Raw genomic sequence first — 16898 nt, forward strand, 5'->3', positions numbered from 1 at the left:
ATTTGGCAGGTCTAGATTGCTTCAGCTCTAGGAAATTAAGCATTGATCTGGGCTCCATTTGGATTTATGTTTCATATTTTGTAGATATATATTTTGAAATAAGATGACTTTATTTCTGGGACAAAGTGATTTCTCGATATGATGTACAAAGAAAAGAGAGAGTGAATGACAATATTCATTATCTCACCTTACATTAAAATGCTAGTTCTGATCGGTTAAGGAGCAGGTAATTATTTTCCATGTAGCCCGCTCATATACCCCACTGAGAGATCAATCTTGTATCATTGAGATGAAATGAACCAATGTTTATCCAAATGCATTGGGTAAAGAATATTTCGGTTTGCGTCGTCTGCTAGCTGTCAAAATGGCGGAATTAAAGTATTTTACTTTGTGAAACTTCGGACATATATTCCGGGTCTGTATGAATGAATGCCAGTGAGATAAATTCATTGTCAGTCGATCCCTTGGGGCATGTGGTGTGATGTACCCTGTGCGTGAGCCCATGTACCCTGAGCCTAACAGTTCACCGCAGGGTACCACATCATATACCCCTTGAGATCGGTTGACAACTTATATGACACACATCCTGTTCAATTGTATTTTGCCTTTCAAAGCAAAAACTTTTTACTTTTGTAAGGCACACTTGAAGCAAGCAATGTAAGAGTTTTCAAGGAAACATGCAAATTTTAACAGCAGTTCACATTTTTCACATTCATCTATTGACTCTACACATTGAGACTTGCTGTCACCCAGACAGGTCAACTGATATAAATGTGTGACATTGTTTAGGGGTCATGTTATTGAGACACTCAAGTCTAGTATGCAGGAGTCCTTGGTATACGCCCGAGAGGTTTATTCTCCCTGCAGTGTTTTATTGTATGATAAGCAAGACCACAAGTCGTTTATTTCCTAAATGAGATATCAACATTATATACAGCCTTTTTAAATGCCAAGAAAAGTCAACATAGCATCTTTGCAGATTTTAATACTTCAGGCATACTTAATAACAAATGCTTGACCAAAATGAAATTGGAAAAAGGGTCTGCTCATCTATTTGATGACGGTCGCCATAACTTGTCACCTTAACATCAACACTGAAGATGCCTTCAGTTGTTTAGTTGGGGGATTAATCCCTGACTGGCATTTATTGTGTGGAAGTGAGGGCAGCTGGCGTTTTATTACCCAAACACGATGTCAATAATAAAATGTTAGTTACTGATTGTTAATTGTTATTTTCTTTGTTCTCAAGATCAATGGTCGTTTCACACAACCAACAATGTATGCAATGTTGTTATTTTGGTAGGATTAAAAGAAATAGCAGGAATAGTATATTTATAACAGCTGAGAATCATAAGATTTATAAACATGGCAAACCTTTTAGCCAATGAAACCAGCTGTCACTGCTGAGCTGGTAGCTTTAGGCCATGCCTCCCCCCCCCCCTACGATTATTATAAATTTTTATGTCTCAGAAATTGACTAAATTTATTAAGGAAAATCAATAATCACAATATTTTTTTCACTTTACTAGCCCTTAAGGATGTTAATAGTATGTACAAGCTTTAAAAATATTGACCCGTATTGAAATAATGATCCCTGAATACAATCCAACCTCGCCAATGTCAGACAAGTCCATTTTATGATCAGGGGAGTTAAGTTTGATGCTTCCTAGATATTCTCACAATTTACATACATACATACATACATACATACATACATACATACATACATACATACATACATACATACATACATACATACATACATACAAAACCGCCTCCTTGGTCCAGTGGTAGAGCGTCCGCCCGGAGAGCGGAAGGTCCGGGGTTCGATCCCCAGCCGCGTCATACCAAAAGACGTTAAAAGATGGTACTTGTTGTTAGCCTGTATGGCGCTCGGCATTACGGGGCTAAAACAAGGACTGGTCGGTTCGGAGTCAGTATACTGTGACTGAGTGGGGTATTCATGTTAAATTGTATGGTATCTCAGTGAGCTAGCACTATAAATCGTCCGGACTAGTACAAGCAGCCACACACACACACACACACACACACACACACACACACACACACACACACACACACACACACACACACACACACACACACACACACACACACACACACACGTCACTATATAAGTGCAATAATCTTTGACGCGACGTTAAACCTGATTTCACCTCACCTCACCTAGGCCCTAGAGAATAAATGAAAAAGTCCAACTCAAGGGTAGAATGATTTCGTATGTCTAGAGTGCCTCAGTTGTAGGCTATTCTGGGCTCCATTTGGATTATATATTTTTTATTTTGTAGATATATATTTTTAAACAAGATAACTTTATTGCGGGTACTAAATGTCAGTCTATAGATTCTGTTACTGAGGGTCTTTCAAGCAAAGCCTATTTAAATGTGTCAATGGATTCTTGATTCTTCTTATGTAATTATAGTTTCTCAATTTTATTTTAAACATGAACACCAAGGTTATCAGTGTATCAAGTTTTTGGCTGTTTTTAAAGTATCATACAAAAATATATTTTTTTAAATTTGAAAATCCCATCCCAGTAGGCTCATTGACAACACATAACATACTCTGTTGAATCCTGGCTGTACTAAACAGTGGACAGTGGTCTTGGTAATTGTATTCCACCACAGACCATGTCTGTTGTATGGGCTCTTATCCCACATCGGAATCATGGAGGCTGTAAAATATGTCAACAAGCTGGGAACACACTTGGGTCATCTGGGCAGGGATGCTGCCACAGAATTGCCAGTGTTCCAGCATAAACACAGAGCGGTTGGCACAAGTTAGTGACCTGGTTTCATGCAATCGTTAGTTGGGGGAGGAGAAGGAAAGCGAGAGAGGAAGTTGTGTGAGTTGGTGGGAGAGCTGATACTGTGAGTCGGATACTGTGATTCCCGTAACATCAAGATCCCCATCTGGATGGAAGTTGGTTAATTTAACCTCGAAGATGAACACAGAATAGAGTTGTGTGGAATATAGCTTGTCTGGGATGGACTGGAAGCCAGGCATGCATTTAGTAATTGGAGAAGTGAGATATTGATCGGCCCATGGTATTACAGACACTTTGGATGCCCATGAATCATAGGACTGAATATGCAGACTAACATGCCATGTTGTAACAGGACTGAGGGTACTGCTATTGTGTACACCATTGTGAGAGTCAGTGTCATCTTGTGTCAGCATTCTTCGAATGTCAGTAGCCTAAATGTTGTGTGACAATGCTGCTGATATTGACGTCTTGTGCGGCGGTGTTATTGGGAGATTTAGATGGATCTAGATTCAAGCTTTGATCAGTGTGACTGGAATATCTTTTAGAGGAAAGATCTCCGTGTTTTTGTTCGTTGCAAGAGTCCAGTTACCCAAAAGTTTGGACTAATCAAGGGACATAACTCATGATTGCATAAGCCATGGCATCGTTATCAATATTCATCAGCCAGTGAAAAAAACCTGTGTGATTACACTTATTTACTGATCTTTTGAAACTGTATTTGTATATGGTCATTTTCTCCTAAAATGAGTGGACGACAGCCATGCCTGATGATGACATACCTTATTTGTGACACTGACCCAATTCTAGTGATTAGGCATTAAGTAAATGTGTCAATCACATGATAGATAATCAGATGCAGAGCATAACTAGTTGTGAATCTCGGTTACAGAACTTTGCCAGCGTGTCGTGCCAGTGTTTGTGTAGAGCTTAATTTGGACAGCATTTTCCATGTTTACATTCTGAATTTCAATTCGGCCTGTCTGACTGAACTGTGAGTTCGGTGTGTTTAGCTCAGTCTAAACAACCCGAGAATGTGATCTATGGCCTGGACCGGTCATATTTACTTGTGCTGTTTAAAATAGCAACATGTTGCACAGCCCTGCCTTCAGCTAACGGTCTAACCAAGCAAAGTTTGTTTACAAGCATTACATCATGCTTTCTGGGTGTGAGAATTCATGTGGATGATTTTTGTGTTATGTCACGTGCACACTATCTACAGACTTCAGAACTCAACACACAATCACCTGAAACACAGAATAATTCATCCATTGAGATATGTCAACAATGAACACATGATATGATATGAAAAGACAATTTATCTCAACACGTTGGCAAATGGTTGGCTGTTACATTGTTGTATAAAACAATTGACATTGTACTTTTGTGGGGCTCGTGAGAAGAAATGTGAATGGTTAGACAAACTGTATATAAATAACGATGATCACGATTTCTATGATAGACGGACTGAAGCATACGGATGCCAAGGGGTAAGTCGGATTGGTGAATCTTTTTCCCTTATTTGTTGCTTTTTCAAATTTGGTTAAGGTCATGTTGGGGTCCTTTTTTAATCGCGGCATCCACCAAATACCTGATACACAATGTGGGGAGGGTGTCTTGGGAAAAAAAGGTTTTTTTACCATTTAAATATTGAGATCAAACAAACAAATGTCCTATTTTTTTAAAAAAAGCATAAACTATCCTTGAGGAGGCCCCACTTTAGGCTTGCACAAGTCTCCTAATCAATAGTTATTAGTTTAAATAATAAATTCTAGATTGTATTAATAAGTCCCCATAAAAGATTGGCACCCTTAGAGTACTTAGAGTATTATAAGGAAAGAATTCGTACACATCCATGGACTTATATTACAGTACAGCCTTAGAGCAAGGCTAGCCCCACTCCTACCCCAATGAATCAATTCTAAAGTCCACTACATGCAGACAAGTGTTAAACAGGTTTTTCATACATGTAATCTTGCTAGCTGATTCTGTTTATATATTCCAAGCCTTACAGTGAGGATGTTATTGTTCGTATATACCAGGCATTAAGCATATGCTGCCAGAATGAACAGCATATTTATCTTAGTAAGTGAAGGGATTTTTCATACACAGGATATCCTGAGTATTCACAGATGATTCAGTGTTATCAGTATAGTAAATAATGGAGGCAGTCGCACTCACAACATGTAGGCTAATTATTGAGTTACAATGGTTGTGTTTCGGTTGGTGGATATCATTCTAGTAATAAGCATGTGTTGGCTTGACAAAAAAATAATTATTTAATTATTGTAAATGTGGTAGTGATTAATGCTATTTTGTAGAAATATGAATGAATTTACAAACATGCTTAAATGCACAGTACGTTTGGATTCATAAATACTTAAGGATTGACTGTGGATCTTTTTCGGTTCATATAGGTATGAATCGAAAAACTGATGTGCAAACTGTATGAATCCGGGAATAAATATGACCAATTCATCTAATCAGAATGCAGGAATAACAATGAACACAATGAAAATTTAATTATAATACAATAATAGAATGCTATGTAATCAATATCAATGAAATGGAAGAAGGCAAACCTTCTAGATTACAAATGTCACACCTAAGTGCCTTTGCAAGTGCCAGTGGTATACATTACTCAAAGCCAATCTGCCCTGTTGTTGTCATGACCTGGTCATGACAACCTTTGTCTGAAATAACATGTAATTCAAAGGCTTATTAGCATACTCGACTGATCTTATTCACAAGGACATGCTCATGCTCAGAAGAGCATGTTTCTTGTTAGTCCTCGCCCTGGTCATCTTCCCGGGGCAAGAGAGTTAACTGACTTTAAAAGTCCAGTTTCAACCCTTGCCGAACTTGGCTGGAATCCTGGGCTCGATCGTATGGTTGCATTGTGCATGTACTGATGGCAACCCTAATTAAACCATGTAGGTATGTCACTCCTAATTATTACTACTGTTTTTAATCTTTCCTCATCATGTGACCTTGTAGTATACACTGGTCCAGTATAAGTGGTAGTATCTACCTGTATAAAGTGAAATATATACTGCAGACTATCAAGTTCTTGTCATTTCTAATCAAGAGCTGCACACCAATCTTTGGTATTTTGGAATATTCCAATAATCATCAAAATAAAGGTAAGTGTTACATATTGACCATTAGTTGTTCATCTTCCCGAGGCAAGTGAGTTAACTGACTATAAAAGTCCAGCTTCGGCCACCCTTGCCGAACTAGGCTGGTATTATGGAGTTACATTTTGGCTGGATTAACGAGTCTATGCATAGTCCAATCACAATCACGCAACGAAATCGAAATCCGGTTCATAAACTGTCATGCAGATTTTGGTCGATTGCAGGATTTGCAAAGCATGTGCACCGCCAACTCGTTGTCAACAGATATTTTCCAAATCTTTTCATTATTTTAATCAAGGTGCTCACGTGATTGGATACACTTTGTGATGTAAGACTCGTTTTGTCACAATATAGATCTTGATTATCGATCAGATCGTCTTGACTGGGCGCCACCGTTTTGTTTGAAGCAAATGCAAGTGATACGAGAGGTGGAATCTGATTGGTCTATAGGAGAGGCATAGAAGGGACATAACTCGTAACAGCCACTGGTGGCACTACAATCGAGCCAAGGAATTCCAGCCTAGTTTGGCAAGGGTGGAAGCTGGACTTTTATAGTCAGTTAACTCACTTGCCTCGGGAAGATGTTGGTTGTTATGGTGACAACACTATTGCAGTGTAGACATATGGCAGGATGCTTGAAAAGAGATGATGATATCACAATAGATGAGCTTGTATGGGGTCTTATTGAGTCTAAATTGAAGTATTTGCTCAATGCTTTTCTAATACAGGTTTACTTAAATAAAATAGTTCTGGCAATCTATTTAACTATGTAGACATAAATTTTGTCTTATTGAATAGTATGTCTGGGAGATGGGTTCTTGTTACCTTATGCTAGTATTTATCTAAACATGCTAAAAGATATAACTGAAACTAATATTGTCTTTCTACATTTTCACTGAATGCAAATATATTGCTGTTCTATAAATATATGAAAATTTGTATGAATGTTCCACCATGACAACTTATGAAAGCACTTGCTGTGGATCTTATTATTACATGAAAACTTGGTATAAATGTTTCACCATGATATAGTTTAAAAATTATATAGGGGTACCAGTTAAAATGGCCGCAAAAGTGTCCTCCACTGAATGTGAGGTTTGCTGTCACAATGACAGTGGTTTATGTAATTATTGTTGAAGTCAGGAGATCAACTCAAAAACTTATGAAATGTGACCTAGAATTATGAGGTCATTAAGATATGTTAGACGGTTTCATGACACTTCCTCATTAGGATTAGGATGTACCTCACAAAGTTGCCATGGCAACAGTGTTATAAATAGTATCACATCCATTTAGTGTATACACGTCGACAGATATTTTTAAGGTGAAATAGTATGCAGGTATGTTTGTTTTTTTGTTTTGGTGTACTATGTCTGCAGCATGTGTATCACAGGGGGCTATAAATAATCTTGTCAAATGTCACCAAGCCTAACAATTTCTGATCCGTACTTCGTCTCTCACTAGAAGTTGAGTTAGAACCCCACTTGTGGGAATCCCACTGGTGTGACCAGTGTTTGGAGCAAAGCTACATACATGTAGGTGAGTTACGGAATGATTGATGATAGGATTAATAGATAATCATTTGATAGTCTTCAATTTTCACATAATTTAATCTGGACATTTGCCTATGGCTATGAGGGGGCACGGGTGGCCCAGTCGTCTGAGGCGCCGCGATTCGCTGTGCAGAGTTGCATCCCTTGGGCACGCCAGAAACCTATGATTGTGGGTTCGAGTCCCGCTTCGCCCCGATTATGTTTCTAGGTTTGTCAGCACCATACCCGTGCTCGTGGGTTTCACCAAAGTGCTAAACGTCTGAGACCTGCATCACTTCGGGCTTTCCTTCCACATTAAGCTGACACGCCGCGATATAACTGGAATACTGTTAAAAGCGGCGTAAAACCCCACTCACTCACTCACTCACCTATGGCTATGAAGCTGAAATTGTTGTTGTGAAAACAAGCATCAAGCTTGATCGCTGTTAGGCTCTTTGTCGTTGAGGGGCATTTAGAAGTTGGAAAAATGAGCAGACATAAAACTTTCCTGGATAACAACTTCCTCTATAGCACCCGGTAATACGATCGAAAGAGCCATGACACTCTTAACACCCATCATGGATACCGATGAAGTTTGAGATATTGTTGTGCAGTTTTGTCATTCCCTCTTTACCACCCTCTTTGATGCCTGTCATTGAGCGCCAGGTGGGAGAATAAGCAGGGCAATTATTGAGATTGGCTACAGTAAAACAAGGCCCGATTTATGTCCGGAATTGCCAGTTGAAGAGATGGGAACAGTGGCATAATATTGATGAAAGGTCATGTTTCTTGAAGAATGTGTGCATTATTTACTTTCCAAACAAGCCCCTGCTTGACAGTTCCATGACCAGGGTCCTACCAGGTGGCGCCAAGCAGGAAGGAATAGTTCCTGGAGTGTTCCACATAGACTTGCACAAGTCTCTAATGCAGTAATCATTAGTTTAAATCATAAGTTCTAGATTATGTAAATAATAATAACAAGTGGTTCCTGTAAGAGACTGGAGTCTGTACTGTTCACATATCTAGACTTGCCTGTTAGGAGGATAGAATTACTACACATCCATGGACTTTTCTGTAAGTACAGCCTTGGAGCAAGGCTATGTTCCAACCGACAGCATGTGGAACAACCATACCTGGGTTTTATGCATGTGTTTGAGGCAGTTTCCCTTTGTTTGTTTAGCATTTACAGTTTTGTTCAGACATGGAAATTGGCAGAGGCCTTCCCTGTGAATAAATATATTTTTGTGTGGATTTTAGTGTTATTTGAATCTGGATACTTGTAGTTGTATTTGTTGTAGTTGTGGATTATGCCTTACAACTTCAGTCCAAGGACATGCAACGCATTCAGCTCCAACAATGCCTTACTTCAGTCCATGGACATGTAAAGCCATTCAGCTCCAACAATTCCTTACTTCTGTCCAAGGACATGTAAAGCCATTCAGCTCCAACAATTCCTTACTTCTGTCCAAGGACAATTTAAAGCCATCCAGCTCCAACAATTCCTTACTTCAGTCCATGGACTTGTAAAGCCATTCAGCTCCAACAATTCCTTACTTCTGTCCAAGGACATGCAACGCATTCAGCTCCAACAATTCCTTACTTCTGTCCAAGGACATGTAAAGCCATTCAGCTCCAACAATTCCTTACTTCTGTCCAAGGACAATTTAAAGCCATCCAGCTCCAACAATTCCTTACTTCAGTCCATGGACTTGTAAAGCCATTCAGCTCCAACAATTCCTTACTTCTGTCCAAGGACATGTAGAGCCATTCAGCTCCAACAATTCCTTACTTCTGTCCAAGGACATGTAAAGCCATTCAGCTCCAACAATTCCTTACTTCTGTCCAAGGACTTGTAAAGCCATTCAGCTCCAACAATTCCTTACTTCTGTCCAAGGACATGTAAAGCCATTCAGCTCCAACAATTCCTTACTTCTGTCCAAGGACAATTTAAAGCCATCCAGCTCCAACAATTCCTTACTTCAGTCCATGGACTTGTAAAGCCATTCAGCTCCAACAATTCCTTACTTCTGTCCAAGGACATGTAAAGCCATTCAGCTCCAACAATTCCTTACTTCTGTCCAAGGACATGTAAAGCCATTCAGCTCCAACAATTCCTTACTTCAGTCCAAGGACATGTAAAGCCATTCATCTCCACAGGGATTATCCTGGAACTTTTTACTAAAGAGAGAAATGTGATGAGATTTAGCTGATTATCAGAGTGTATTTGATTTTCGTTATTTGTGACTCAAAATTATGGTGCAATTAATGGTACAAGATAATTTAGATATATCATCGAGAATACTGTTTTCGAACACTATTATTCCACTGCGATTATTAAAAAATATGTTTATCATTGGATAATGAGCATAGTCAACTGAAATTAAATACTAATTACATTAATATTTATGTAGTTCTGTTCATTGTCGACATTAAGAGGATTTCTTCGCAGAGATACACTTATGGATCATTAACAGGCAGATGTCATTATCAGATTTCAAGGTCTTTGACATTGTGTGTTCAGATCATAATTGAAAATATTCAAAGTAAAATGTTATGAAATAGTGACTGTTGTAATTGGTGTTCAAGTTTTATTTACATTCATCAATTTCACTATCTATTTCCTTATGTAGTGTGTAGCCCACCATATTGAAGGAACTATTATTGAAGTTTCAATTAATTAGTCGTGGCAGTTCATAATATGTTCATTACACAATGAATATAGTTCCTGGTTCACTCTTGGGTAATTAGCAACAATTACCGTATTCGACGTAATAAACTCCCAGGGCCCATAATTAAGGGTGCATATAACACACGAGTGTGTATTATACACGAATAATTAATTAAGTCTTGTGCACATTAATCAATCGGAAGGGGTGCTAATGGGGATTGTTCACTAGCCAATACATTAGCAAATATCGCTGTGGGCGCTTATTAGAGCGGGACACTTATTACGGCGAATACGGTAAGTCATTTATTTCCCGCAGAAGGCAGTGTGTTTGCCATGCGTAGCAGCCAGAAAATGTTGACAAGTAAACGGAAGTTGAAAAGACTGTTGACAGTTACATTTGAATGATTAAGTCACATTTTAAATTTTTTTATGGACAGATTAGTTAGATGTGCATGATTGATATGCACTGAATGAATGTTGATGCGATGACTATGACAACTATGCGAGAATATCACCAAATTGTGGCCTAGGTCAATCCTTGAGCTCGTAAAATCTTGTGTAACTTCATTCTCAGGTCATGCTAGACCTTTCAGCTCGTAAAATCGATCGTATGAAACTTTTAGCTCTGGAAGTGTCACATTCATCTTGTAAAATCCTGTATATACAGGAACATGGTTGGAGAATATAATCTCATATTTTGGAGGGGCATTATTGAGGCCATTGTACAACTATTTAAGTACACTTTTGCAATACTACCGGAATTACAAATATTATTTCTTTATATTTTCATTCTGTATTGATTTCGGTATTTCTTATCAGTATTTTTACTTTGTGATGATGTCTATCTCACTTATTGACAGGCATCATTGTCAACTGTAATGTTGGAACTTGTCATCAAAGTACTGCCATGGATATGCAATGGATCCTTATGAATCGTTACACTAATACATCATGCATATACATGCAGTTTCATACATTCACATTCATCATTTCTCTAGGTCCTCTCTGACTTATTGTTTGTCAAATTATATTTCACTTTTATTCAAAGTCTGCTTTTTATGTGTAAAGCAAGATGATATATTTTATGAGAGCTTTATTCGGTTTTGTGAGATAAAGCTTGACACAAAACACAGCATCTCCTTCTCAAGCCATAATATAACAAAAACTGACTGAAGCTCTCATAAAATATATCATCTTGTGTTACATATAAGAGTTGAGTGAAGTGAGAATGGTTTTACGCTGCTTTTGGAAATATTCCAGCAATATCACGGCGGGGGACACCAGAAATGGGCTTCACACATTGTACCCATGTCGGGAATCGAACCCGGGTCTTCGACGTGACGAGCGAACACTTTAACCACTAGGCTACCCGACCGCCCCTTACATATAAGAAAACAGACTTGCTTTCACAGCTTCTCTTCTCAAGGAATATTTTCATACCAAGAGGCTGATGACTGTTGTTTTTTCACTATCTTTTAGAAATGTTATACAGTGCCTTTCATATTGCTGTAGTTATTCTGTCATGGCATGAGAGACTAACTTAATTAATATGAAAGAATTTTATGTTCTTAAACTTCTTTGAGCAGAAAACTACTTGGGTTTGTATTTGTGTCAGTCGCCGTAAATATTATTGTCAAACTTTCAAATCCACTAACAATACATTTATTTTCTTCAGGGCACTCAGCTGGTCCCACATGGTGAAGATGTCCCGATTCGGCCAGTTGTTGGCGGCCATATTGTTTCTGTGTCTCTTGGTCAATGGCCTCATCTTTGTGCTCCGAATCAATGGATACAGTCCAGTCCTGATCGTAGCCGACACTGCCAGCACGGTACCAAAGTTTCAGTCAAATGTCCAAAGCTTTCGAACATTACAACAGAGTTCAAATGACTATGATGGCCAAAGCAGAACATCCAAAGCTCCTGAATCTGAAAGCAAGACAAAGGGTAACAAAAACGTCACAGAAGTCTACATTGATACTTCAACAAAATCAACCATCCAAATTGTGAATCCTCATGACTTTTCATACCTTATTAATGAAGCTGACATGTGCAAGGAAGCGCCGGAACTTATCATTGTGGTGTGCACCGGGGTGAAAAACGTCAAAGAAAGACTTGCAATTCGAGATACTTGGGGAACATATGTTAAAGACCCTTTACATAAAACTAAAGTTGTGTTTTTGTTAGGTGCAACAGATTCCAAGGATATGCAGAAGAATCTTCTTGATGAAAGCAATACATATGGAGACTTGGTGCAAGAAAATTTCCACGATAGTTACAGGAACCTTAGTTTAAAATCTGTTGCTATGCTGAAATGGGTAAAGACGTATTGCATTTCAGCAAAGTATTTACTAAAAGCTGATGATGACATGTATATAAATGTTCCAAATCTATTAACATCACTTCGGAAAAGGAAAGAAGAAAAATTTATTCTTGGATTTATTTTTGTTGGTGCAAGACCTGTTCAGGACAAAAGATCTAAATGGTATACACCAGTGAGTGACTTCAATGAGAAAACCTACCCTCGATATACGTCAGGGACGTCTTATTCCATGTCTGTGAAAGCAGTCCCAGACTTGTATATTGCTTCACAGCAAGTTAAGCTGTTTTGGCTTGAGGACATTTACATCACAGGACTGTGTGCTCGGAAAGCTGGAGTTCAACAGTTTCATGATGGTGGCTTTTCGTTTTTGCATAGGCATCCCACTGGATGTGCGTTTGTGCAAGCAGTAACTGGACATGACTACAAACCAGAGGATCTGTATAAAATACATAAGGAGTTATACAGCAGCCCTCCACCCAAGTGTTGATCCAAGTGTACTTATCATATCCCAATCTCATTAAAATCAGATCTTAGTTCTTGCTATCACTAAACAAAGATCTGAAGGCATCGCATTACGGGTTACGTCAGATTGACCTTTCATCCAACCAATCAAAGCGTCGCTTACTAGATCATGAAAGTGACAGTCGGAATGTGTTTCTGATCATGAAACCTCGAAAATGTTAACACGGGGTATTCCGAACGTCAGTTACGGCCCGTACGACTGATTGCGTCAAAATTATCGTCTATCACTCGCTTCTGTGGGATAAACATTTGAACGGAGGAGATGTTGCACAGTTTGTGGGAAGCACTGCCATACAATCACAACCATATATTAGACATTCCTGAATGTTCGTTTGTTCAGTTTTCAAAATTTTAATCGAGAACTGTGTCAACATATTTTTCAAGCGTAGTCTGAAATGGAAGTCACCAGGTTGAAACGAGTGCCGTAAAGCTCATAGAGCTGCTTTCTAATTGGCTGATGTCGACTTCTAGTTAGTCATTTCAGTGGTCGGTCAAAGTTTGCGAAAGGTTGTTCTGATGTGACCCATAATGGGATGTCCTCAGATCTTTGTTTAGCGGCAACGAGAACTTAGATCTGATTTTAATGAGATTGATTATATCCTCGCATACTCGTGTTTTCGAGCTCCTAAAAAGTATCTTGCATGACCTGTCTAATAACAATAGCAATACACTAAAATTAAGTCTTACCTTTGAGAACATTTATTTCTGTTTACAAGTGGATAGTCAAATGACCAAGTCAGTTTAAACGTGATAACGCCTCGCCAAGCGAGACGAGTTGATCTAGCGCCATATTGTTACCGTCACATGATTTCAAACCCCTCCATCACAGTCAGGTTAAGAATAGATGCACAACTTGATCAGTCACATGTCATTAAAGACAGAATGTTCACAAACAGCAGTCGATATATCATCGGTGCATACAATTGTTCTGATGCAAAATTATTATGAGATCAAGTTTGATTACAATGTGCTAAGTGAAAAAGTAAGTTTTGAGGTATGTTTTCATTACTTATTGAATGTCTTATCCCGTTAAGCTTAATTAAGCTTAATTTGTAGCATAACTACAGCGACAAGTTGTGAACACTTCAACCTCGCATGGTTACATATTGTTTAGGGGCTCAAAAACATGTCACATGGGGATACATGTGTGTGTACGTTCTCAAGGCCATGCAGCCATCAGGCCCTTAGAAAGTACACTCAAGGTCGAACAAATTGCTCTTTCCTGTGTTTTTAAGGTTTTCCTGTATTTTAATAACATATGAAGAATATTGAGTTTGTTTGGCATGAGTAGGTTGGGGTCATATAAGTTTAACATTCAAATGATTTATTTTCCTCAAATAGCTGGGAATTATGAACATTTCGTAACAATAGGCCGCATGTGCACAATTTAATCTTCTCCTATTTTCTTGGGAGTATTTAGGATATGCTCATTACTAACAAGTAAAAACAGTGGTCTGGACTGTGTAAACCTGATCTAACTACATTAATTTGTGGAACAACGGCTTTGATTTAGACTGAAAATGGCGATGGTTATCGTTTCCGGAGCAGATCTTGAAAAACGTACCAGTTTTCTTCACCACATTTGGCACATTGATAGGTCTAGTGGTAAACTGGTGCCTTTTGATAGTTTGGGATTTTTTTTAAAAGTTATTTTTCGAGTTTCCATGGCAACAACTTTGACTTAGACTGAAAATGGTGGTAGTCCTCGTTTCCGGAGATGATCTTGAAAACCCTACCATATTTCTTCACCAAACTTGGCACATAGATAGGTCTAGTGGTGAACTGGTGTCTTTTGATAGTTTGGGATTTAAAAAAAATAATTTTTTTGAGTTTCAATGGCAACCAAACTTAATGTCATCTCACAGTATTGAATACATTTCCTTTTCTTGTTGGTAAGTTCTGGATTGCTTGAGTGTATGTTCCTCCAAAAGTGTCATGGACACAGTTGTTGCATTCACTGACTAACTTCATGCAGAAACACAACTCATTACAAATACAACAGTGTAACTGATCTTAAACCTACTCAACAGTATAAACACTATATATTCTTGTCAACCATACTCTGTACTTCACTTGCTTGATAACGATGTTAGAACCTACACTGAAACCATCGCTCCTAATTGTAATAAAGAAGTTGTTCGTCCATATGTCTCATCCTTACTCATTACAAATACAGTTACATATTCTATCATAATCTCCAGATGGCATAACAAGACCAGTTATAACTTTTTTAGTGCTGCAATTACTGAAAGGTCCAGTGAACATAGTTCTGGACATGTCATATTGGCGGGGGATGTGAGTATTTCATGCTTGTTTTCTTCGGTTTTATTCCGATGTTGGCATTTATCTATATGATCTATGCACCTTTTTTGTACATACACTTGATGCCCAAAGAATATTTAAGATGAATATGACATGAACAAATAAAATGATGTTGTGTTCATTTTGTGTGTGAGAGAGGAGGAGGATGTTTCTATTTTATATTTGGTGTTAATTAGAACTTTGGATTTGAAAGGTTTGTAAACTGAAGTTTAAAAGTTGAAGTGAATGTATTGTGTTTTTGTATTTCAGACATTAATATCCTGTGATTTTCTGAAGTTAAAAATGGTTTTAAAATAACCAGGGGACCAATGTATTCAGATTCTCATACCATATATGTGTAACATCAGACTTTCTGTTCATTTAAGCTTTTGTGAAGAAGCTGCTGCATGGGTCTTTTAAGACAATTTGTTGATTGTGAGTTTGGTAAGTTTAGAAGGTTGTTTTGTTGAAACTAAAAGATTTGTTGCGAGAAATGTATTTCATGCTTCAAGTGGGGATTATTTTCAGGTGTAAGAAATTTTCATTCATATTTATGGAACTCAATTTGTGTTATCAACATGAATATCGGTTCCCTACCCAATTAGGAGATATACCAACTGTGTTTCTAAAACTTTATATACACTCTCTTAGTTGATTTCTAAGTGTGAATATAATTGTTTTAAAAATACCTACCAACAATGACTGAGAAAGAAGTACTGTTTCTGTATATATTAACATCAACATTGATGGAGCCATGAAATTGTCTGTTTCAACCAAAGGTGGTTATTGTGATTTGAAACCTCTAATTGACCAATCAAAATCAAGGAACTGACAAATTCATGGCAGAATGACCAATTTCCTAATATCTTCCAATACCTACAACTTTCAATATGCTTGTTGCCATGAGTATTAATCAGTTAATGCCCTTGTATTTACTGCGGGACTTGCTTGGTGCTGTCATGGCCTCCTAACATGGTGGAGCATTGCTTAAAGCAGCATGTTTTTCTATCGTAATTTTTTCTTGCTGTCTCATATGGAGTGACTGCCTTGCAACTGATTAGCTGGCGTTCTGCAACCCTCCACGTCTGGATATGATACCCCAGAAGCCATGAAACATGAACTTTCAGAGGCAGATTCATTGTTGTTTTCATCCAGATAACATTCTCATGTTAGTATTTACGAGTAACTACCTGTTGTTACAATCTTAGAAATATGACTGTTGTGACTTAACTGTGTTTAACAAGTCAATTCTTCTAACTGAATTAGGCCAACTTTTCTGCAATCTCATTATGATCAGAGTGAGTGAGTTGGGTTTAACGCCGCTTTTAACAGTATTCCAGTTATATCACGGCGTGTCAGCTTAATGAGGGACGAAAGCCCGAAGTGATGCAGGTCGTTTACCACTTCGGTGAAATCCATGAGCATGGGTATGGTGCTGACAAACCTAGAAACATAATCAGGTCAAATGGGATTTGAACCCACAATCATAGGTTTCTGGCGTGCCCAAGGGAAGCAACTCTGCACAGCAAATAGCAGCGCCTAAGACAACTGGGCCACCCGTGCCCCCATTATGATCAGATCTTAGTGCTCTCTACACAAAGATCTGACGCCATCCTATTACAGGTCAAATCAT

The 16898-nt window shown here is 38.2% G+C and overlaps 1 protein-coding gene across 7 annotated transcripts in view; it reads left to right on the plus strand.

The window, feature by feature from the left end:
- The window catches only part of LOC124151410 (beta-1,3-galactosyltransferase 1-like), an 86809-nt gene extending 73564 nt beyond the window's left edge, over positions 1-13245 (plus strand). For 3 of the 7 annotated variants that reach the window (XM_046523884.2, XM_046523892.2, XM_046523898.2), the window contains one exon: positions 11798-13245. In XM_046523884.2, coding sequence (XP_046379840.2) covers positions 11798-12929 — 1132 coding nt within the window. In that variant the 3' untranslated portion in view covers positions 12930-13245. The other 4 variants (XM_046523866.2, XM_046523875.2, XM_048382067.1 and 1 more) reach the window with 4 other exon arrangements.
- Positions 13246-16898: the final 3653 nt, after the last annotated feature.

This window comes from Haliotis rufescens, unplaced genomic scaffold (assembly GCF_023055435.1).
Source record: "Haliotis rufescens isolate VD_foot unplaced genomic scaffold, xgHalRufe1.0.p SCAF_4, whole genome shotgun sequence".
Classification (NCBI taxonomy): Eukaryota; Metazoa; Mollusca; class Gastropoda; order Lepetellida; family Haliotidae; genus Haliotis; species Haliotis rufescens.